Source organism: Lemur catta, chromosome 4 (assembly GCF_020740605.2).
Source record: "Lemur catta isolate mLemCat1 chromosome 4, mLemCat1.pri, whole genome shotgun sequence".
Taxonomy (NCBI): Eukaryota; Metazoa; Chordata; class Mammalia; order Primates; family Lemuridae; genus Lemur; species Lemur catta.
In genome coordinates this window covers 85,806,179-85,829,512 of record NC_059131.1, presented here as the reverse complement: position 1 = coordinate 85,829,512, position 23,334 = coordinate 85,806,179, and the positions used below count along the sequence as shown (strand labels likewise).

The following is a 23,334-nucleotide window of genomic DNA, read 5'->3' as shown; positions in this document are numbered from 1 at the left end:
TTTTTAAGTCCTTTTTGATAAAGTAGAAGTCAATAGGATGCTAACATTTCACCAGGAGGGGGATGGAAGACAAGAGGCAGTTGTTAAAGGAGAAACTGGAATCAGAAACCACTTTTAAAAAAAATATAAAGTTATACTCACCACTACTACACCTACCCACTTACCAGTACTAAACCCACTATCTATTCTGTCTTCCATCCTGGTACTATAGAGAAATAATTCCATGCTCTTTTCTAAATCCAATCCTTTCACTTGTATTCTACATCCCACATGCTCTCAACTATGAAAGGACATTGCTTCAGCAACTTTTCCTTTTCCTTTCTCTGTACCATCAGTTTTCCACTCATACTGGATCATGTCCAAGTGTAATTTGTCCAAGTATAATTTAAAAAAAAATTCTCATAATCCTATTTCTCCTTCTTAGCAACTGCTTCATTTCTCTGTTCCCCTTTACAGCCAAATTCCTCAAAAATTTTTCCTGTACTTCTTAATCATTCTCCTCCCATCTTTATTCAACCCTTTTTAATGAGACTATCGCAACATGATTCCATTTTAATTTCTCATGCCAAGGTCACTTTCCCACTACCAAGTCCAATGGCCAATCTACCTGTAAGCATCATTGAACACAGTTAATCCCTTCCTTCTCTTTCAAATATTTTTCCCATCGGGCTTCCAGGATACATTACTCTACTAATTCTCCTCCTATCTGATAAATTCTTCTCAGTCTTCCTTGATAGTTTATCCTCAACTCCTTTATTTGCAAGGTCAGAGTACCCTAAATTTCAGTCCTTGAACCTCTATTCACACTCCTGGCTTTGGTGACTTTATCCCATGTCATGGGTTTAAATACCATCTACATTGTTTCAAGCTCCTACATTCATATCTCCATTCTAGACTTCTCCCCTGGATTCCAGACTCACATATACAACTGTCAACTGGGCAATTCATATTGATGTTTAACAGACACTGCAACGTTCAGTGTGTTAAAAATGGAACTCATAATTTTCCCCCATCCCATTATACCTGCTCCACTGAGTTTCTGCTGACCCAGTTAGGAAGCAACGGAAAGGATGAAGTTGCCAAGTCAGGATCCTTGGCTTCATCCTTTCTGTTTTCTTTTCTCCCACTGCACATGCAATCCTGTGAACTTGATTTTCAAAACATATCTAGAATCCAATCTCCCCACCTCCATCACTAATACCTTATTTCAAGCTAACATCATTTTTCTTCTGGTTCATGGCAACAGCCTTCTCTCTTTGCTTTTGACCTTTGCCCTCCCAGTTTATTTTCAAAACAGTAGAAAGAGTGATTCTCTTGAAAGAACATACCAGATACCACATGCTTTGATATTTCTACTTGAGAGCTTTCAATGGTGCCACAAACTTGTGCTCAAAACCAAGACCACAACCTTCCCTCTCAACTTGTTCCTTCTCCAATGTTCCTTATATCTCAGTAAAAGGTGCCACTATCCACCTATTAGCCTAAGACTGAAAACTGAGATTCAGCCTTTGCATTAACCTCATAAATACCTGTGACATCTGTTCACTTGGCTCTTTCTCCCCTGCCACTGCTAATCCAAGCCACCAATGTCTGCTCCCTGGACTGCAATAACAGGCTCCTAAACTAGCCTACTCCTATCTACTCTCAACCTTGCTTCCCTCTCCATGAGCCAGTGACTAGCCAAAGTGATCCTTCAAAACTGCAAATATGATGTCTCTTCTTTGCTTAAAAATTCTTCAATGGTTTCTCCTTACTACAAGGACAAATATCAAATTAGCCTATTATACCTGCATGATCTGATTCCTGTTTACTTTGTCAATGTCATCTTGTGTCCTTCCCCTCACTCCCTGTATCCCAAGCCAGCCACTCTGGCTTTCATTCAGTCCTTCCAAGGCACCCTGCTTCCCTTCACTAAAGACCTTTAAGTAAGCGATTCCCTTCATCTGACACACACGCCTCACAACCCTATCGCTCCAACCATACTACTTCTGTTCGATCTTTATATGTCAGCTCAAATACAAATATATCAAGATATCAGACTATACCACATTCCTTTGCTATATGTTCTTCTATTCCCTGTAGTCTTTCTTTGTAGCAGTTATCATGTTCTATAAGTGACATGTGTGAACAGTTCTTTAACCCATATCTCCCAGGTTGGAAGAGGATGTTCTCAGCAATGGAATCATTAACATATTTCACATGGCACATGGTACCACATAACTCGCATATACAGTGGGCTTTTGCATCTATAATTATGTTCCTATATAACATCTTTTGGTAGAGTTCTGGTTCCTGGTTACTGATAAACAGAAATTTATCACTCACATACCTAAAGTGCTACTTTAGTTAATGGTCAAAATATAGATAAAAGAAAATTCCACATTTCTTCTTCAGATACCAGAATCAACCCACATAAAATAAACAGACCCAAAATTCTCATATTATGGAGAGTTATACTTAAGAAATCACATTCTTCTTATAGAGTCTACTTGGAGTTAGCTACTATGTTAATATCGATAGATGAGACAGAGAATTGGAAAATTCTCCAGTGACTTGAGTTTCAAGGAAGGTTCTCAGAATTTGCCTCAGAATTCTGTAGTCAGCAGAATTCTGCAGTCACTATTGGAGTAGGAGGAATCTTCCCCTGCCCTGCCCTATAGTACCATGTACATAATAACTGACAACTCTCTACTGAATGGACTAATTAATATTTAAATAATTTTTTTAAAAAACAAAATTTGTTAATATTCTACTTACCAGCCCTTAGTGGCCTAGGAACACCTCCAACAAAAATTGTTTTCCGGGGATCCAATGGCTGAGAACCATCCATCACAAAATCACTATCGCTTAAATTCCAAGGACGGATTTGAACCTATGAAGAAAATACATTGGGTCTTATTCCCTTGATAGCTTATGTCATTTATTTTTTTGCCAGTTAACAGTGATCATTTTATTATTTAAAAATTTGTATAGTTGGGTTTGGAAACAAACTACTGTTATAATTTTTGATCTAGATATTTTAAATCATCTGAATATTTTAAAAATTGAACTCTTAACATGATAGTTTAATTGTCTTTTTATTTATTAACAATCATTTCAATACAATTTTTGGAAAACTTGTATTTCAGCCTGAAAAGTTCACACAGTATTTACTTACTGGTTTGTCTTTGATAGTAGGGCTGGAAACACACAGATACAGCTTTCCATCTTCTTCAATACAAGCATCAATTAGTGCCTGAACTGAGCTCTCTTCTTGAAAGAGAAGGAATGCATAGCCTGGAATAACCATTAAAATATGGCAATATATCAAGGTGAGTACACCCCAAATTTCAATACTACTGGGAAAATACATGCTTTTGCAAAAGAAAAACTATCAAATAACACCAGAACTATTATACTTTTTATAGGAGAACAAATATACTATGTGATATACACTAAAACAGATACTCAGTAAAGCAATTAGCTACTTTATATATACCACTTAGGTACTGTACTAAAAACTTTGCATGAATTATTTCATTTGATTCTCACAGCAAGTTTATGAAAAATTATTCCAGTTTTACAGAAGAAAAAAACTGAGCTATCCAGAGGTTAAATTACTTCCCCAAAGTCAGTTTCATAGCAAGTAGTTGGCTGAAAAATTTCAAACCCAGGTCAGCTCCAAGGTCTCCAAGTTCTTTCTAGTAGTGATACAGCCTTCATAAAGAACTCAGCAGAATTAACCAGTCAAGTGTATTTGGAGCTAAAGTTTCCTATGATGCCTTCAAGATAATGTTAATACAAGTTGAGTGTACACTTTTGGACTAAAGCATACTTGGAAAGGCCCAGGAAATTACTTAAGTAGAGGAAAAATTATAGACCCATGAAAACTTCCAAATGATACTAGGAAAGCTACCCTAGGGAGGCTGGAATGAGACATGTTCCTTAACAGAACGTGGGTCAGAACTTTTAAATCAAGGCTCAACTTGGATAAGCAGTAGAGCACTTTTTTCAGATTGTTCAGAAACTATGTTTGGACTTGGATCCAAGCTCTTGCTTAGATTCCTATACTATTGGGAAATATGCTCTCCCTTCTTTCCTTTTGAACAACCAATAGTCAATCTGTAATCAAAACTCACATATCCAGCAAACAGAATAGACATATAAAAAGACATCAAAATTTATACTGCAAGTTTACTACTATGTGATTACTCCCAGCAGCTGATAATTATAAATGACCTAAGAATATCCACTGCCTTGACAAGATTTCTATGCAAATAAATGCACAGCATTGTAATCTAGTCCCAATATGAAGCAGACATCAAACAGGGCATACACATCTGTTCCATAACACAATGGGAAATGTGAGGTCATGTTTTACTCAGAGCTCAAAAAACACAGTTCATTGTCAAGAATGGCTTTTATGCCACAAAGGTCTGATGTGACACAAAAGTGCTTCATTTTAATAAAATTAAAATATCTGATTGCATTAAAAACCCTAAAGCCATCAAATCAACCTACACAAATAGAAACTTCCAAAGGTAAAAGTATGTAAGATTAAAAAATGCATCTTTAGACTTTATTAATTGCTAGAAACAATTTCAAATATGCTTGAAAAAAATTAAAACTGGTTTAAGGGCATAATTTTGATACAAACTAACGATCTGGAGAACTACTTTGTAATAATTAAGAGGATATAAGACTAATTTACTAAAATAGTATTTTAAATTAGATATTTTTAATGTCTAATTTTTATAACTTTTGATGTTAATATTTTAATATTCCTTAATTTAAAAATAATACCTTAAATATTGCTTAACTAATTTTTGTTATTAGGAAAGAAAAGTTTGTTTCATAAAAATTAAGCAATATGATAGGTAAATTATCTAATGCAAGCCTTTAGATATTAAAATACTCTTACCAAAAACCACTCATAGTTTCTTTAGAATTTATTAAAGCAAGCTAATAATCACATAAGGTGAATGTTACTCACTGCAGGGGAAACACACGTGCATGTATGTCTCAGCATCCGTGGGCTGAGTCACTGCTTTAATCACAAGGCAGCTTCACCCACTGGATACTTATATACCAGTGTTTTCCAAGCCATAGAAAATGCTGAATTACAGAAATGACAAAAATGCTTAAAAGACCAAGGTTTGGGAATACTGGTTTTTGGCAATTAACTAAAACTGTACCATTAAAAAACTATGATTTGCCAGTGATATTTTCTTTTCCAGTTTGAGCAAATAAGCACTGCAAAAAACACAATGACAATGATGGCAACAACAGCAATGACAACAACTATTCTGCTTTATTAGGTTGGTTCCAACCCATCTTTCTAGGCTTAGAGTGTACCATCCCCTTATATGAACAAATGGCTCATGCAAAAATGTGTACCTGTGTCCTTGTGTCCACTGAAACCATGTCTAATTCCTTTCCAAAATTAAATTTCAATTCCTGCCTGAAACTGTTCAACTCCTTTTTATCTATCTAAATTACATAGTACCTTTTGGATTTAATTCAAAACTTCTCAATGAAGCTTTCCTCCCACCTTACTTGAGGTCAAAATAATTTTTCTATCTCATATTTTTTGTTGTTTATATTATTTATTGAGCAATTATCAATCTGTGAATTATTAAGAATACAAGGATACAAATATTAACAAAGGTGAATAAAGACGCAGTCTCACATAAAAGAACTGCCACTAACAAAATAATCACATATTTGTAAAGTTGTAAAAATGTAACACTACCGCTGTAATAAGTGCTGTCCAAGAGACAGACAACTTTAGGAGATGGGAAGGCCCACAGCAGGAGGGGCTGACCTCACTAGGTGAGTCCTCAAAGTCTTCCATGATCAACTTACTCTTAAGCCGAGATATAAAAGACAGGTAGAGCATATGTATTAATAGATGAAGAGATACAGGAAAGAAACTTCAGGCCAAGGGACTATCATATATAAAAGCCCTGGGGCTGGAGGGAGCAAGGCCAGTTTTGAGGACTGGAAGGGAACAAGCAGCAGCAGAAGCCAGAAAGAAGGGGAGCCTGGGGAAGGCAAATCCATTTTTGCCTTTATCCTAAAAATAAGAGAAACCACTGAAGGGTTTAACCAGGAGAATAAGGAATAGCACCATCAGATGAGTTTTCAAAGATTGATGTGGCTGGACTGTAGGATAAAACTGGAGAGAGCTGGAGTCTCCAGGCAAGGAATGATGGTAGCTTAGGCAGGAACATTAGAAACTAAGAGGCATTTTTATTGAACACTCAAAATAAACATCATAAAAGAACAAGATAGTTAAACTATGGACAAAAACAGCTTAAAACTAAGCTAACAAATGAATATCTCTATCTATATGAAGCTAATCTGCTCTCTAAACCAAGGGTTTGGGACCTCCAAGTCCAGTAAACTCTAGAGTATATGGAAAGAGGTAAATAGCTTTAATCAGCTTCTCACAGACGCCTGAGATCCAGAAGCCCTACTCAAAAGATGTTCTGGATTCCATAAGTATAAGATCTCAAAGTATAAAAAAAAGTCACTGCATTATTTCATTTCTCTAAAAAATTACATGAACTAATAATGGAGGTTCTACAATTTTCAATGACAAAAAGTGATGACCCATGTAATTCATAACCAGAAACCCTTAGCTAGTTTTTGTGTACCAATAACTTCTCTGTCATGTTTCTTTTCCTAGAGTTGAAATCAGACCATTTAACAGATCTATTGGAGTCTTTTCTCCAGGTTTGATAATTCACTCAGCCATGTAAATAATGGTATGTGTGTGTATCTTTTCTAAAATTATATTTCAATGACATTCAAAGTGAAGTCTTATTAGTCTTTCAGCACCCCCTTTCTTTTATTTACTTCAGAGAATATGCCATTAGAATTCTGATTGACTGAATTAACCTTCAACTCTCCATTTCCCTCTTCCTTTGCTGTTGTGGGCGGGGTATACTTCCTCTCCCCACAGATGGTAGCCTCCAGTGTGACTTGCACGTGAAGGTCAGCACAATTTGTGATTCTTGCCCTCTGGTGATCAGCCACAGTATTATCCTAGCAATAAGTGACTAACACAACTAAGTAGTCTCCTCACATTCTAACTCTTTATATAACTGGGAGTTAAAAAAATAGACTTGACCAGTCACTTTTTCCTCTAAATTATTTATTCACCAACAGAGCTGGTGTGGTTTACACTGCTCTGCTGTTAATGACTGCTGTCTGGAACACTCATGTAACTCGTGTACTATTTAAACTATTCATAGATTTATATTTTATAAAACACAAAGAAATCAATTCACATAGATCTTAATTTCACAATGCAGAAAGACACTTTTTCATATGTCTGTACCCAAGTTACTTTGAAGGATGCTTTAGACAGAGAAAATACTCAAACATTTCTTGATTTGAGTCTGTAAAATCATTATCAAATCATTATAGTGAAAGTATAGTAAGTCTCTTATGATTCATGCCTGGCTTAAAGTAAAATTGGAATAGTTCTCAGGACCAATCTACGTCCCTCAACCTCGGTTATCAGCCTGCACAAGTTACTCTATTAACTTTTATATAAAGATGTGCTCATATTCAATTCTAAAAGAAAAGAAAACAAGCAGAAATTAAAGAAATAAAAGCAAGCAGTTGATATTTGTTTCCTTTGCTCTCATACAACCAATTCCCTGACAAACATTAACAATAAAAACCCTTACCTTTCGGTGGAAAATAGGATTTGCTTTCTGCTTTATGAGGCCAATCTACTACCAAAGGCCCAAATCTTCTGAAGCTGGCAGTAATCTCATCTTAAGAAAGTACAATAATATATATTAGGAATTAGTTTTAACCACCAATTCTAAGATATCCTGTATTTTTAGGTTATTTTGAAAATTTAATATTTAAAAGTGAGCAATACTCTAAGATAAATCAGACTATTAACACTGGGAATATGTCCTAATACCCTTAATTAAAAAGATATGTAAAACCTAATAACTATTTTGGTCAAGATAAATCCATTTTTAAGTAGCACATTGGCTAGAATAATCAATTCCATATAAATGTAAAAATTTTATATAACATTATATGGATACTAATGGCTTTACAGTATACCAAATCATAAATAGCACCGACTTGGAAAAAATTCCAACGTTATATCAAATTAAATAAAAAGATCTATTACTGCTTTACAAGCAAAATCATGTTCTTGCAACAAAAAAATGTCTGCTGAAACAAGACTTGAATAGCTGCTATGATGCTAGTAAAATATACTAGAGTCTGACACATGTCAGGTTGTTTCACTGAAACCCACACAGGTCAAATCCAATGTGTTCTAAGTTATTTCATTACATGTAAATCTTATCATACTGATTAATACTTAGAATAAGTTTGTGGGTATTTGAATCATAACCAAAAAATTTCTAAAATGTAGCAATATCTTCTCTATCAGTTGTGAATGAGTGACAGATTTCCCACAACTTCACAGTTTCAATATTTTTGATCTTTATCTTGAATTATTTTATTTTGTTGTTATTACACATGATCATTTTCACATGATTATTAGCCTTTGTATAACCTGAATTTCCTATTCATGTTTCCATTTCCTTTTTGGGGTTTATAGCCTCTTTCTTTCCTGTTTCTAAGAACACATTTACCCTTAAAGAAATTAAACTTTTGATTGTCATGCATTGCAGATATGGTTTCATGGTTGGTTCCACTTATTTGTGTGTGTGTGTGTGTGTGTCTGCACGTGTATGTGTTATGGTCATACAAAAAGTTTTAAGTGCTGTATATTCAAATATGTTCTGTAATTAAAAAAAAGTGGGATATGACCTATGTCAATAAAAATCTTAGTTATAAAAAATTCTCACAGTAACAATATGCATTATAAGATATAAAGCACAAATACTTTAAAAAGTTATTTGTTCAATTACGTCCATACTTTAACAGGTGATGGAATATTTTAAGAGATGAATACCCATTCTAACTCTGAAAATCTCTACTAGAGGTAAAAAATTCCATATCCCGTTCACATATATTTCATGTTTTTTAATATTGTTTTATTTTTTGGTTTATGTTAATGCCCAAATCACCACCTTACCTTCATCAATATCTGGAGGAAGACCACCAACAAAAACTTTCCGGGAGAAGCGTTCTATTCGTTCTCCATTTTGATGAGCTGAATAACATGTGGGTGAATTTAAAACACCAACTTGATCACTATGACCATCATCCAACAAGCCATCATCTATTGGAAAGAGGGAAGAACGACCTAAAATATAAGAACAAATATAACTTAAATCTCAGATCTAAGAAAACAATAAATTAAAGTCAAGCATAAAAATACTAATGACAAATCCAAAGGCTGAAAAATTAAGGTGACACAGGTGTAAAAAAAAAATTAAGGGAAATTCAGACAGTATGTGCTTTTAATTACCTGGATTCAAGAAAGAATCTGAAGAATGACTTAGAAATAAACACAGTTATATGACAACTATGAAACTGTAGAAGACAGACTACATCACTTTAATTTGTTATGGACAACAGCAAAAACCTGATGTATGAGGACAGACTGGATGTGTAACAAGAGACACCTTTTAGAAACTGGTGGCAAAAAGGAAATGATACAGACTAAATAAACAAGAGGATATAATAAAAAGGGATTTGTAGACTACGGTAAGTAAGAACAAAGGCAACAAGGAATACTTGTATGTAAGGTCTTGAACTAACTTATCACACGTGTGCCAATTATATGAAAGGGTAGACATGTGCAAAATAGAAAAAGGCATCCCCTCTAGGACTTTAGTACCCATTAGAGCCCACCCTCAAGAATGCATCGTTGTACAGGGCACATCCTGTACAATCTTCTGAAACAGTTCTGATGCTAGACACTCTGGGGGGGGGTCAAAAAAAAAGATCTAATAAAATATAGATCCCTACTGTGAAGGAATGTGCATTTAGAAAAGATAACATCTATATATGTAACTACAGTACCTATCTATAAGAAAGCTTCAAAGTGCTCAGAGGAAATATGTTGGAGGAAAGTAGTCGTCTGGCTAATAAAAGGGTTAATTTCTTAAATCTCCAAATGAAATTAGATAGCATTTGTGGTAAAAGGGGAAAGACAGTAGTGCTTACTTAGGGCATTAAAGAGGGTAGGATATTTACAGGTAAAAATATTTATAGGAACATGGTTTTGGGTATATTTTCTAAGTAAAAGGAGAAACATTTTAAAAAATAGGAAAAAATGAATTTATTTAAAAAATATGGAGTAGTCAAGGTTGGCTGAAACATGTCAGGAACAAGGAGGGTAAAAGCTTGAAAAGCCCTTTGAGGCTAGCTTATTCCGTGACTGCCAGGCTAAGGAGACATTTTACTTAGTAAGGTGGTGAAAAAAATGAACTGGATAGAGGGGTTCAAGCAAGATTATAACTCCTGTGTTTTAGAAAGACTTATCTTAGTAAATATGGATAAGGTAGTTGGAAATGAGAAGCTGTGTAAAAAAAATCAATGAAGAATGGACAACAGTGAAAAGCAAACAGAAAACAAAATAGGGAAAAAGTTTGGAAAAGGAAGAAACCAAGGAAGGTTTTAGAAAATGAATAAGGACCATTAACTGAAGATAAGAACTGGAAAGACCAGAAACTGGTATAAGAAAGGAAAATAAGTTAAGCGTCATTCATATATGACAAGTTTCACATGCTGATAGCATGTTCAGAATTATAGTAGGAGGTTAGAAATGGAGTGTAGAAAAGAAAAAAGTAATTATTTCTGAGAACATAATTTGGAGTGAACTCCACAAAGGTTACAGTTTAAGGTTTTTGGTAACATCAGTGATAAAAACTCCAGAAAGAAATGATGAGGATAGCTCCTGGGGAAACTTACAAGGAAGAAGTGAAACATTCAAGGAGCTAGAGAAAGGAGTGGTAAGAAAAGTAAAAGGGAAGCCAAAATATTACTGTGACAGAAGTGCCAAAGAAGAATAATGTAAAAGAAAAAAAGAGCAATTAAGTAACAATGTGAGATATTTAGATAATGATTTTTAAAAACAACAATTGTGTGTGAGGACATGCATGATCTTTGAAGGCAGCAGTTTTAGTAAAGTTGGGTTGGAGTCATCATACTGCATGTAGTTATCGAGTTTTTTAAAGTACAGGCATCAGATAAAGACTAAAGGAAAAAGAATAAGAATGCAGACAGGTTATTTTTCTTTCAAGATTAAGTGAAGAATTTTTTTTTTGGATAAGAGTCAATGCATACAATCTACAGTTTCCATCATAATATATACAGTTATAGATACTCATAAAATATGTTATCATATTGAAAAATATGACACATAACGATGCAAGTGACATAAATAAAGATAATTAGAAATGTGACAGCCTGCATAGAACTGGTTGGGGACAAGAAGAAGGTGGCCACATGCCTATAAAAGTGAGCTAGCTAACTAGATGTTGGATATAAAAATGTAAAGTTTATAAAACACAACAACAGGAAGAATGACCATTTTTTAGTTTTTAATTTTTTAGAGACAGGGCCTCACTCTGTCTCCCAGGCTGGAGTACAGGGGCACAATCACAACTCACTATAGCCTCAAGCTTCTGGGTTCAAGGGAACCTCCCGCCTCAGCCTCCTAAGTAGCTGGGATTATAGGCACACGCCACCATGCCCAGCTGAGAAAGACCATTTTCGGTGCAGGAGAAAGGAATTATTATACAGATTTGAATTCAGTGTAAATAGTATGTTCTAAAAAAAACAGCCATGTTCACCAAGTAACCTTGTGAATACTACGTTAACTTTCCAAATACCTCTGTTATCAGAGATAGAGATCAATGAAAAACAAATGTCAATATTCTTTATGATCAATGGAAAGGAAGCTCTTCCACATGAAACTATTTTTACTTAATATAATGAACCTCATCAAGATCCATTAAAAATATTGTGGATAAAGTTAGATTTCAACTGAATAATTCTACATTTTAAAGGCAGTGAGATATGGTAGAGAAACAACATGCACACTAACTCAATTTTATGGAAGAAAATCACAAATTCAAATTCTATACTCATTTCAGACATGTCAATACTTTGGAAACTATTTTACTTTAAAATGTCCCAATATATACCAATATATACAAACTTAGCAATTCCATAAATATAATAAAGTCTTTCTAATACACATTTACCTTGAGAAAAAATATAGATCATATTTAGAGTTTAAATAGAAATACTGAATGTGGTGACATATGACATCATTATAAGCAATGGCACAAAGAAGGGTGACCCAAAAATGATCTGAACTTTTATTAACTATAATAAAACATTATAGCTACTATAACTATAAAAAAGTCTATAACTTATGCATCCATAATCTATTAACCAAAGTTCAGCTAAACAAAAGATGTAACAAAAAGGTTAAGAACATTTCATACACTAGCCATACTAACAAGAATCTTCATTGCTTGAAAATAATCACCACTTTCTTTCAAGAAGCTATAAAAGCTACTGATTTAAATATTCATTTAAAACTTAGTAACTAAATATATACCATTAACAAAAATATTGCTTTTTACCTTGCCAACTGCGCTTCCCCATAATTCAATTTAATATAGCTATAAAAGGAGAACCATTAAATGTCTATCATTGTATAGTATATTTTAAATATGTTTCCTAAGAATGATACATATATATTTTTTCAGGTTCTTGTAGCTCAGAGGAATAAAACTGATTTTTATGATATAATAAAATTTATGATGTAATAAAAACACAACAAATTTTGTGGGATGCAGCAAAAGCCATGCTTAGAGGAACATTTATAGTTTTAAATGCATATTAGAAAACAACATATGGTTAAAACAAAAAATTACTAGGTACGAAAAAGAGACTTCAATCAACACAGAACCTACAGACATCAAAAGGCTAAAAAGGGAATAGAACTTTACGCTAATAAATTCAATAAAGGAAATAAATTCCTTGAAAAATATAAATTTTAAACACTGGCACAAGAAAAATAAAATCTAAATAGTTCTTTATCTGTTAAAAGAAATTAATATCATTAACTTAAAACTCTAGGCCTAGACGGCTTTGCTGGTGAATGAACCAGACTCTTGAAGAAGAAATAACAACAGTTTTATACAAACTCTTTAAGAGAATAAAGGAAGAGGAAACACTTCCTAACTTATTTCACAACCCTGACACTGAAACCTGGCAAGAACATTAAAAGAAAACTATATACACCAATACTCCTAATGAACACAGATGCAAAATTCTTAAAGAACATATTTAAAATATTACTATTCCAGGCCAGGCGCGGTGGCTCACGCCTGTAATCCTAGCACTCTGGGAGGCCGAGGCGGGTGGATCGCTCAAGGTCAAGAGTTCGAGACCAGCCTGAGCAAGAGCGAGACCCCCGTCTCTACTAAAAATAGAAACAAATTATCTGGCCAACTAAAATATATATAGAAAAAATTAGCCGGGCATGGTGGGGCATGCCTGTAGTCCCAGCTACTCGGGAGGCTGAGGCAGTAGGATCGCTGAAGCCCAGGAGTTTGAGGTTGCTGTGAGCTAGGCTGATGCCACGGCACTCACTCTAGCCTGGGCAACAAAGCGAGACTCTGTCTCAAAAAAATAAAATAAAATAAAATAAAATATTACTATTCCCATTTCATCAAAACCCACCAAATACCTATAGATAAATTTAACAAAAATATGCAAGACTTCTATATTGAAAATGACAAAAATTTGCTGAGAAAAATGTTAAAAGATTCATGTAAATGGATAATGTGGCACACGTGCATGCATGTTAGAGAAGTTAATTACTAACTCAGACACTGAAGGCTATGTTAATGTACCACCCAGACACTAATAATAATCCTTGATTTTTCCGATGTTAGCCTTATTCTGGAAGCCCAGAATAAAGACATTTCCTAACATATCAATAGGAAGAGGCAGTAGAGCAAAAGACAATACACAAAATTATTCAATTTACAGCTTGAATCTAAGCATGGTTATTTTTTCTCAATATACCATCTTGTAATTTTATTTATTAAATATTGTTCTGAAAATAAAAAAACCCAAACACAAACTATATAAATTAAGGATTAATAGGGATAGTCTTCCTATCTTCTAAGATGCTAGTAGTCACTCCATCAGGTAGATAACCCATCACTATGATGGCATAATTTTTATTTAATTTGGAAGTATTAAAAAAAAACTACCAAAACATCAGAAGTAGGTTTGGGACTGATCTCTCATGAGCACCACATGTTTACAGATAGACTTGCTGATCAGGTTCGCTTCTCCAAAGAACTGGGAAAGCCACCATAAACTGCATCAATAACTTAAAAATATTTTGCCCCAATAATAGGTGTGTCCCTTTCTTATAAAGGATCAATGAGACATTTAACTTTAAAAAGACAATTATAACCTAGTACTCTATATGTCTTTGTAAATTTAACTTAATTTGTAGATATATTTGCCTTAAAATTGAGTTAACTAAAACTATTTCCTATAAAAATTGATATGGCTGGGTATAGGTGTAGAATAGGTACAATCAGTTCCTTTAAGGTTCAGGGTAGGTTAGCAAATTTTTTTTAAAGGTACAGATAGTAAATATTTTAGGCTATGCAGGCAATACATTCTTTGTCGCAACTACTCAACTGTGCCATCACTGTAGCTCCAAAGCAGGCAGACATAAGGCAAATGAAATGAATGGGTAAATAATAGCTGTGTTGCAACATACTGTTTACAAAAACAAGAGGCTTTGCTTGTGGGCCACAGTTTGCTGACCCCTATATATTGGAGTAGTATCTTGGCTTTTTTTCACGCTTCAGAGATCCTGCCCATTCTCTGAAGTTATCAAAATTATTTATCAAAGATAAGGATTTCAGCCTTGATTTAATCCTAAAAGGCTTTGGTAGTGGTGACATTAGGGGGTATACACTTACTCTGGCTACTTCACAAGATTAAAAATCCTGTGTAAACTTTAAAACAGTACATGGTATACTGTATTATTAATAATTCCTTACTTATTATAGCATGTAAATCTGAATGGCTATACATTATGAAAAAAAAATCAAACCTCACTAATTAAATTTCCATAATGTGCCTCCCTTTAAAATTATTTCTCTTATCTTCCCATTCCATATAAAATCTACTAGCTCAAGCTTTTAGTTTACCTGGTAGAAAAGACTGCTTCCTAAGGCTTAGTACCAATTAACTAAAGAGGGTTTCTTTAAATTTCTATTACTCAATACATATATATTTTATATACTATAAAATGGAGCACAGTAGCTCTTTAATCCTTTATTTAAAGGACATATTGTGCTATAGAAATAATTTGAAAGGATAGAGCTGAAGTTACACTTCACACTTTCCTTCCCAATCCATCACCCTATTCCAACCCCAGACCAATATGTTCACTCTCAGAGTGAAAGGGAAGAAACACTGAACAAACAATAAATACAAAAGATAGGTAGTTCCCCATATATTAAAGGCAGATCCCATGTGAATCTTATACAAAAGATAGGTAGTTCCCCATATATTAAAGGCAGATCCCATGTGAATCTTCCTCCTTCCTAACGCTGCCCCCAGGTAGCTCTGAAGTAGAACTCTACATGGCTCCTAGGGGATAGAGATACACTGGTCCCAACTGAAAAACAGGGAAAGAAATCTTTGTTTTTTCTTAGTTACTACCAGTGTAACTACATGTTGATTATTCCCAAGGTATATTTTATAAATATCTAGAGGCAGCTTGATTTAAAATTATTATTAACATTATTAAGAAATTCAAATATAGAAAGTCATTTTGGTAGTAGTTTGGTTTGACTGTAGTAGTTAAGTGGGAAATCTTTTATATGAAAACAGCTACTCTGTGCCTGGGTTGAAAGGTGAGTCAAAGGCTGCAAGTAAGAAGAAAAAACAGTCCTTCCTAAACTGGATTACAAAGTCAGAATGCCTTGTGAAAATAATACTGTCCACCCATCATTGCACTGGCGTAAACAAGCTATGACTTATTTTTGACAAAAATTATATCAACTCAGTATGACACATCCCACATAAACAGAAGATACTGATATGTCATGTGATTCATTTTTTTAAAAAAGAATAACGACTAAATAAATGAATAAATACAGTTTCTTTGATGGATCAAATTTAAAACTCAAAACCCATAAAAGGGGGTCCTTGGTGATTAAAAGGTTATCAGTCTGACATTGATATTTTATCTAGTATAGAATGGAGAAAAATGAGTAAAAAATAGGAGAAAAGAGCCAGGTGACTATTTCTAAACATTTCTGAGTCATTCCTTTGGTATGCAGGTTTAAAAAAATTATTACTTACTGTGTCAAAGTACTTTCAAATTCAAATAGAATCTCTCAGTAGCTATTTATAATGGGTATACCTTTCATCTGACTATCAAAACCAAAATTTTAAAAGCAAATTCCTGCTATTCAAAGAAGACCAACTAAAAAATTACTATTAATAATGCCATATAATCTGAGGGTAAAGTTTAGGTGTTCACCCCCCTGCTTACACTAAGCCGAGTAAGTGTGACAACTGTCAGTTCTGTCTTAACGGAGGCTTTTACCAGAAGCCTTAAAACCATAGTCTTCCTTTTCCAATTCTGGGAGGCAGTTCTGAAGTAGAAGAAATCTTTACTTTCCAAGGGATTAAGATATATAGAATGGTAGCAAGTGACTATCTAAAAGCAGGGAAAGAAATTTTTATCTGTTTTTTTTTTTTTTTTTTTTTTTTTTTTTAGAGACAGTGTGTCATGTTGTCACCCTGGCTAGAGTGCAATGGTGTCACTGTAGCTCACTGCAACTTCAAACTCCTGAGCTCAAGCGATTCTCCCTTCTCAGCCTCCCAGAGTGCTAGGATTACAGCCGTGAGCCACTGCGCCTGGCTTCTTAATATCATAATCATAATCTACAATTATTGAACTGAGATGAAGATAAATAATAACATAACTTCCTTGTACCTTGGTTCCTAAGAACTTTCTAGATCATGATATTTACACTGGAGTATGCCAAATTAAACATAAGTCATTAAAGTTAAAAGATGGAAAGTATCTAACAAGAATCCTGAATTGCTCTATAGTTTAAAAAATACCTAAAAATCACAGATTGGTAAATGGATTGTTTTCAAGAGAACTAAAGCTCCAATTATTAAAATAGCATAGTGAAATAAGCTAGTAAAAAATCTGAAAATAGGTACTAAAATTCTAAACTTCCCTCCCCTCTTCTCAGGTTGCTACTAACAGTCTTTAGAAAGTCATTCAGCTTCAGTTTTCTAAGTCTTGATCTTCTATTTCCTCTTATTTTTAGTTAGAAAACTGAAGAACCAAAAGATTTGGTCAAGCATTTTGAAGAAACCAGAAAATGAAGTTAAATTCAGATGATCTGAAATACAATATTAAAAATACCACTTAAAGATATATTAATAAAATATCAATTTTGGTTGTCAGTGGTGGCAAATGGTTTTGCTTGTTTGTTTTCAAAGTGCATACACTCATGACTATATGAAAAGAAACTGAAGCACTGGCACACATCTATAAAATTTATCAAAGGGCACCATTATTATTGCCTATCCTCCATGGGTTAAGGGAGATTTTTAGAGGTCAGGGAAAGCCCTTTTTATTCAGTGTAGCACTTACAAGAAGCAGAACTACATAAATATGATTATTGTTCATTTAAAGGATAATCTAAGCAATGTAAGGTTACTACTTTTGCTTCTTCTCATCCCATCTACTTTCTGCGCATAGAAAAGGAAGAGGAAAAGTTTTAGACACAGAAAATGTCAGCTGCTTTCCTAGGGAGTTCAATAATAGTCCTGTATCACACAGTCCTAGCTTTTTCCTTAGAATATCACACAAGAATCCGAAGGGGAATATTGCTAGGGGGAGGGAGAGGAAAAGGGAAAGGGATTTGTGCGTGCGTGCGTGAGAGAGAGAGAGAAAGGGAGAGGGGATTATATTCTTAGAAGACATATATTAACAACATGGTTACTATAAATCAATGTTAACAATTATCTAGTTGATATATGTGCTATTTTCAACTGGGCCAAACATAAAACTAATAATCTAGAGTTGTATATTACCACAGATAAGAATCAGTTATAGATTTAGAGAGTAGGAAAATCATATTGTATGTGACCATCACTAATATTAAGCATATTTCTTAATCAGACAAACAAAAAATAGCAGCTTTATTTTAAAAGATATAGACATAACTTTTAACACAACAGTTAAAATCTGAACAGTTTAAAAGACAAAATTTGTTAAATAATCATTATTAGTATGAAAATATGCTTTAAAAGTTAAGAGATTTAGAATTCAAAATTTTGACAAGTGCTCAAATCAAAATATAATTCTTCTGTGAGTTTTCAGACATTGCATGAAAAATCTGGAATAATTAATTACAGCATTGATCAGTAAAACCCAATTAGAAACAGTTATACCATAGCAAACAGAAATGAATTACCTCGTCTTCGCCCATAACTCCTTGCTGCATGTAAACAAAGGACAAATTGTAAAATGTCAGAACTAAAAATAAGCCCACATGTACAAATATTTGTGATATGAAAAGCTATGTGGGCATCTGGAAATTAGCGCTACTTTAAGAGCTATGACAATGTCACCATATAACATTTGCATGATGTTTTACCATTTACAAAGCATATATATGTGTGTGTGTGTTACCTCAACCATATGAAACTCTGAAATTAACAGGAAATATACAATTTATTCTCATTTGTGTTAAAATTCACAAATACTGGTTTCATCTGATCATGACAGAAATATACAACACGTTACAGTTAAATAGCATCCCAAATAATTTTCATAATGAATGGAAACATCTTGAATTAAATTATTTTTCCACTTATTATAAAGAGTGATATGGCATATATAATCCAATAAATAGCTATTCAGATCTAATCCACATTATACCAATCCCTGCAAGGAAATAGTGATGGAAGACACAGTTGACTAAGAAGATACACTACTATTAAACTGATACTCCGAAGCCTATACAGCTTAGATAGAATGTAAGAAATCAACCCATGTTCAAATTCGCTTAGTTACAGAAATGATTAATGATATACTATAGCTAATAATGCTTTTTATCTTTTTGAAACATTCTGTAATAGCTATTCACTAAGTGTTTATGTGTCTGCCTCTAAAATACAAGAGATTCAGATACAAATTACTATTAAGATCATCATAGGATAATAGTACCCATACTAAATACTGTAAAAGTATAAAGCAGAAAGGCATATTTTAGTCTATGTTACTTGATGTTTATGTAATTCTTACAGAAAAAAGAAAAAACTGCAATTTTTTTTCCATAAACTACCAGTTTGATAAAACTCACAAATTGTTTTTAAATTATACCTCTCCACAAATCTGAGTACACAATAAGTAACTTTACTCTGGAATTAATAGATGAAGTCCAGGCAGTAAACAAACAAACAAACAAAAATGACTATTAAAATTAAGACCTTATTTCATGTTCACAGATTTTTTTAAGCTTGGGAAAAATTCACTATATAATAAATCTCAAATCAGAATATGTATTAAAAGTTGTCAGAAATGTAGTCTTCCCAAGAGTATAAAATTTAAAGATCACATTATTAAATATATTCTCTTATAAAAGTTTTACAAAATATATTTTTAATTTTATACTAAGGCTTTTAATATAAGGAAGTGTGCCTACAAGGTGAGAATATAGCGTTAGTTCCTCTATAATAAAAAGTGGGGAAAACTAACTTGTCAACTGTTAGTCATTTATACCTCTAAGAAATAAGTCAACAAATATAGGCTTATCACAGCCTTTTATATAAAACTAACTTCATCTGCATTTCTGCCATTCTAGTGTCTTTATTTAGCTATATAATCTACCATACACTTAACCTGCCCTTGAGCTCCAATTACCTCAAAGCCTGGCAGATTTATTTCATAGCTTACCTGACCTATATATTAGTTTAGGGTGAGGGTAGGAGTAGAAGTAGCATTTAAAATTATGTTGTCTAGATCTTCTAAGACTTATAAAGGCCTTAAAAAATATTTCAAAGTGATGGGAGATCAACTGTGAAAAATCAGACTGATAAAAGAACTTTTAACAGAGCTATCAAGAATAGGCTATAGAAGAGTAAATTCTCTGAAGTCTTAATGGTTATATTAATCCTAGAAATGGTCAATAGGTCCCAAAACACTTCACAGCATGAATCAGGAATTGGGCTTCCTGCTTATCCCTATGAATAGTCTAATGATATTAATCTAGCATAAGTTTGTTTTGGGGAATTTCATTCATGGGTGGAAAGGGTCAAAGATTTATCAAGCAAAAAACTATTTCATCAAGTTTAAAGACAAATGATGAATTATGATAAAGTCATCATGTGGCACATAACTTTTGACTTATTGAGAAAATCAATGACATCATAACCAGTTTACGTTCTTAGCTGTTATGTTCTTAGCTGAGGCTACAATACTAAAATGGAGAAAATATGTATAAATTTCACTGCATCTTAAGTTTCATGTCATTCCTAGGCTTGAACATAATTATTTAGAAAAGTTCTCCAACTATCTCATACCTGAGGAATTTCAGAATCCTGTAAAGAGTTATTCCACTTATTTTTTGGACAACTTTCAGATTCCAAGTCTCTACATTACCAAAAATAGAACTGACTGCAGATGAAGCTAAACCATGTGAAACATTTCCTATTCCCCGTCATGGAAATAACCAATCTGCTACCATTACACAAAACAATGGTTTGTGTACTCACTTTCCTACCAATGTTCCTATGTAAATTTCTGGAGTATGTTCTACTATAACTCCGGATCAGAATTATCAGAAACCCCCAGTAAGAAAAAAAGTATCATTACCTGACTATTACATTTTAAAAAAGACTTCTTTAAACAATACACCCCCCCTCCAAACTTACTTAGAATATGATTTAGAAAAAAAAGATGGGGAAAATCTGTTGTATAAAAATTGTGTTTATAACATTAAATTTCAAGTAGATCTATTTTATAAAGCATTACAAAAACATTTATACAAAATGAGGAATGGGCTACTTAACATGTATGTGCATACCTATGTTTATATGTACATATATGTCAAAAATATATTATTGTTGTGTGTGTTTATTTATTTATTTTAAGATTAAAAAGAAGGCTCTGGAAAAAGCCTGAAGAGCTCTCCTATACAAATGACTTTACAATTTGGTCCTAGCTTCCAAGTAATCTTAGGTCGGGACCCATAGCTACCAAAAGGAAACAGGATGATCCTCACCTTCTGATTAGGGGCTTTGTGCTCTGTGTATTAGCTCACAGCTACAGTTGTGGTAGCTGGATTATGCAGCTGGAGGGAGGGAAAGGCAAACCAACCAAATCCGCTGGAAATAAATGCAGGCTAAAGTTCTCTTGGTGAGGAAACTAAAGAAATTTTTATTTCTTCAACTTGAAAAAGTCAAAACTAAGGAGAGAAATATACACTCCAAGTCATAATCCTTTTCAAGACTCAAAAGAAATCTGTTATCTACTCTACTTGTTCTGCCAGCATACAAAAAAACTGATGGCTAGCAAGTTTCCTATTTTCATATTTAACATAGTGAATTTAGAGGATCTGCCTTCAGAAATGAAATTTCGTTACTGAGTAAATTTTCTTAATTAAAAAATACACATAACTTTTTTCTTCCTAAAAAGTACAGAAAGCTCTTGCTCATACACATGGCTATATATGTGGGTAATCATGGCAAATTTATATTTCAAGCTAGCTTGCTAATACCATTCCTGATCCCCTTAGCTGCTCCCCCGCTACTTATTTCTGTTCTATTTGTTTCCCTTTTGAAAAACCATTTGTACTAATAAAAATGTAAGCTGTTTTCCTTGGTAGAGTACAGTGCAAGCCAAATATAAACACCTGAATGTGTATTACTCTCTACTTTTTCCTTACTACAATGGGAAACAGGGATATTTTGGTTTGTTTTTTTCTACTACTACTAATAAAAAGTGTAAGACTTATACACTTAGAAATACAAACATTCAAGTTGGCATTCTAACTTCAGACAGAACTTACTTAGCCTTTGGTTTTCAGACAATCTACACATCCGTATATAATGTGACCTCCCTTAAGTGCTTCTGGATGCTAAGTATGGACTCTTCTACAATATTTTAATTATTCACGAGTGGCAGTCTCCAACTGTCAATTTAACTTAATTTGAGGAACACAGTCTGTTCAGGAGTAGGAGACTGATTATAGTTATATTTATATGGCACTTTTGAATTGTTTTAAAAATGTTTTTACCTATATAACAACTTCATGAGATAAAGAGATGTGGTATTATACTGCTTTTTTTTAAAATATCTGAGTTAACAGAGACTCAGAGTTAAGCATTTGCCAGAGGCACTTCATAGTTTTATCCATTTGACCAACTTCCTGACTTTTATCCTATTCGCTGTTCATCCCTTACTTACAAGGAATATTTAAAGGTTTAACCATAATTGCTAATTAACTATTAAGGTAGAATCATAAAAACTTTACAACATTTGCCATATCTGCCTAAAAACTGTATTATTATTTATACATTACTTGTTATCAAAGGGACTCAAAACTAGCATCATTGATTGTAACATCACATCTTTCGGTCAGTTCTGTATTTTTAAGGAATGTTCTTTAATTGTAATAGTTATGCATTTATTTTAATGTGTATCTGTGTACATCAAAAGTCATTTTGGGTACCCCAAGAAGCCAGGATGCCACAATTCAGAAAATACTGTCTCAAGAGAGTTATTTCACCTTATTGATCCAAATTTGTCCCAATATAGCTTCTACCAAATGGTTCTAGTTTGGCTTTCTGCAATAACATAAAATGAACTTTCTCTGGTAACTACATATAATATCTTTCCAATAGTTCAAACTACCAGTTAAGGTTTCTCTTAATTTTATATTCTCCAAAGAAAACATATCTAACTCCTTCATCTATCACAGGACATGATTTTTACTCTTTTCAAAGTCATTTTTGTCACTTTTCACCATCCTCCACCAGACAACTAACGTTCACTTTGAGAAACAGTTCTAAATACTTTAGAGGCATCAATTCACTCACTCCTCACTCACAACAGTCCCCCCTAGGCAGGCGGTATGATATCCCTGTTTTAGACATGAAGAAACTGAGTCAAAGTGAAGTTAGGTAAACTGTTCAAGGTTACACAGATAGAAAAAGCAAATTTGGGTTTAAAACACCCAGATAATCTGGCTATAGTCTGTGGTACCAACCACTATGAACTACTGATAAACCATTACAAAAACAGACTGATGCAAAATTTATTAGTAAATATTGGTATTTAAAGCCAACAATATCAGCTATACTCATTGG

The 23,334-nt window shown here is 33.5% G+C and overlaps 1 protein-coding gene across 7 annotated transcripts in view; it reads right to left on the bottom strand.

Moving 5' to 3' along the window:
* CPEB2 (cytoplasmic polyadenylation element binding protein 2) overlaps positions 1 to 23,334 on the bottom strand; it is a 62,885-nt gene that overhangs the window by 8,922 nt on the left and 30,629 nt on the right. For 4 of the 7 annotated variants that reach the window (XM_045550394.1, XM_045550392.1, XM_045550395.1 and 1 more), the window contains 5 exons: positions 18,438 to 18,461; positions 9,062 to 9,232; positions 7,680 to 7,769; positions 3,158 to 3,276; positions 2,758 to 2,872 (listed from right to left, as the gene is read on the bottom strand). In XM_045550394.1, the coding sequence (XP_045406350.1) occupies positions 2,758 to 2,872; positions 3,158 to 3,276; positions 7,680 to 7,769; positions 9,062 to 9,232; positions 18,438 to 18,461 (519 nt within the window). The remainder of the gene's footprint in view (positions 1 to 2,757; positions 2,873 to 3,157; positions 3,277 to 7,679; positions 7,770 to 9,061; positions 9,233 to 18,437; positions 18,462 to 23,334) is intronic. The other 3 variants (XM_045550397.1, XM_045550393.1, XM_045550398.1) reach the window with 1 other exon arrangement.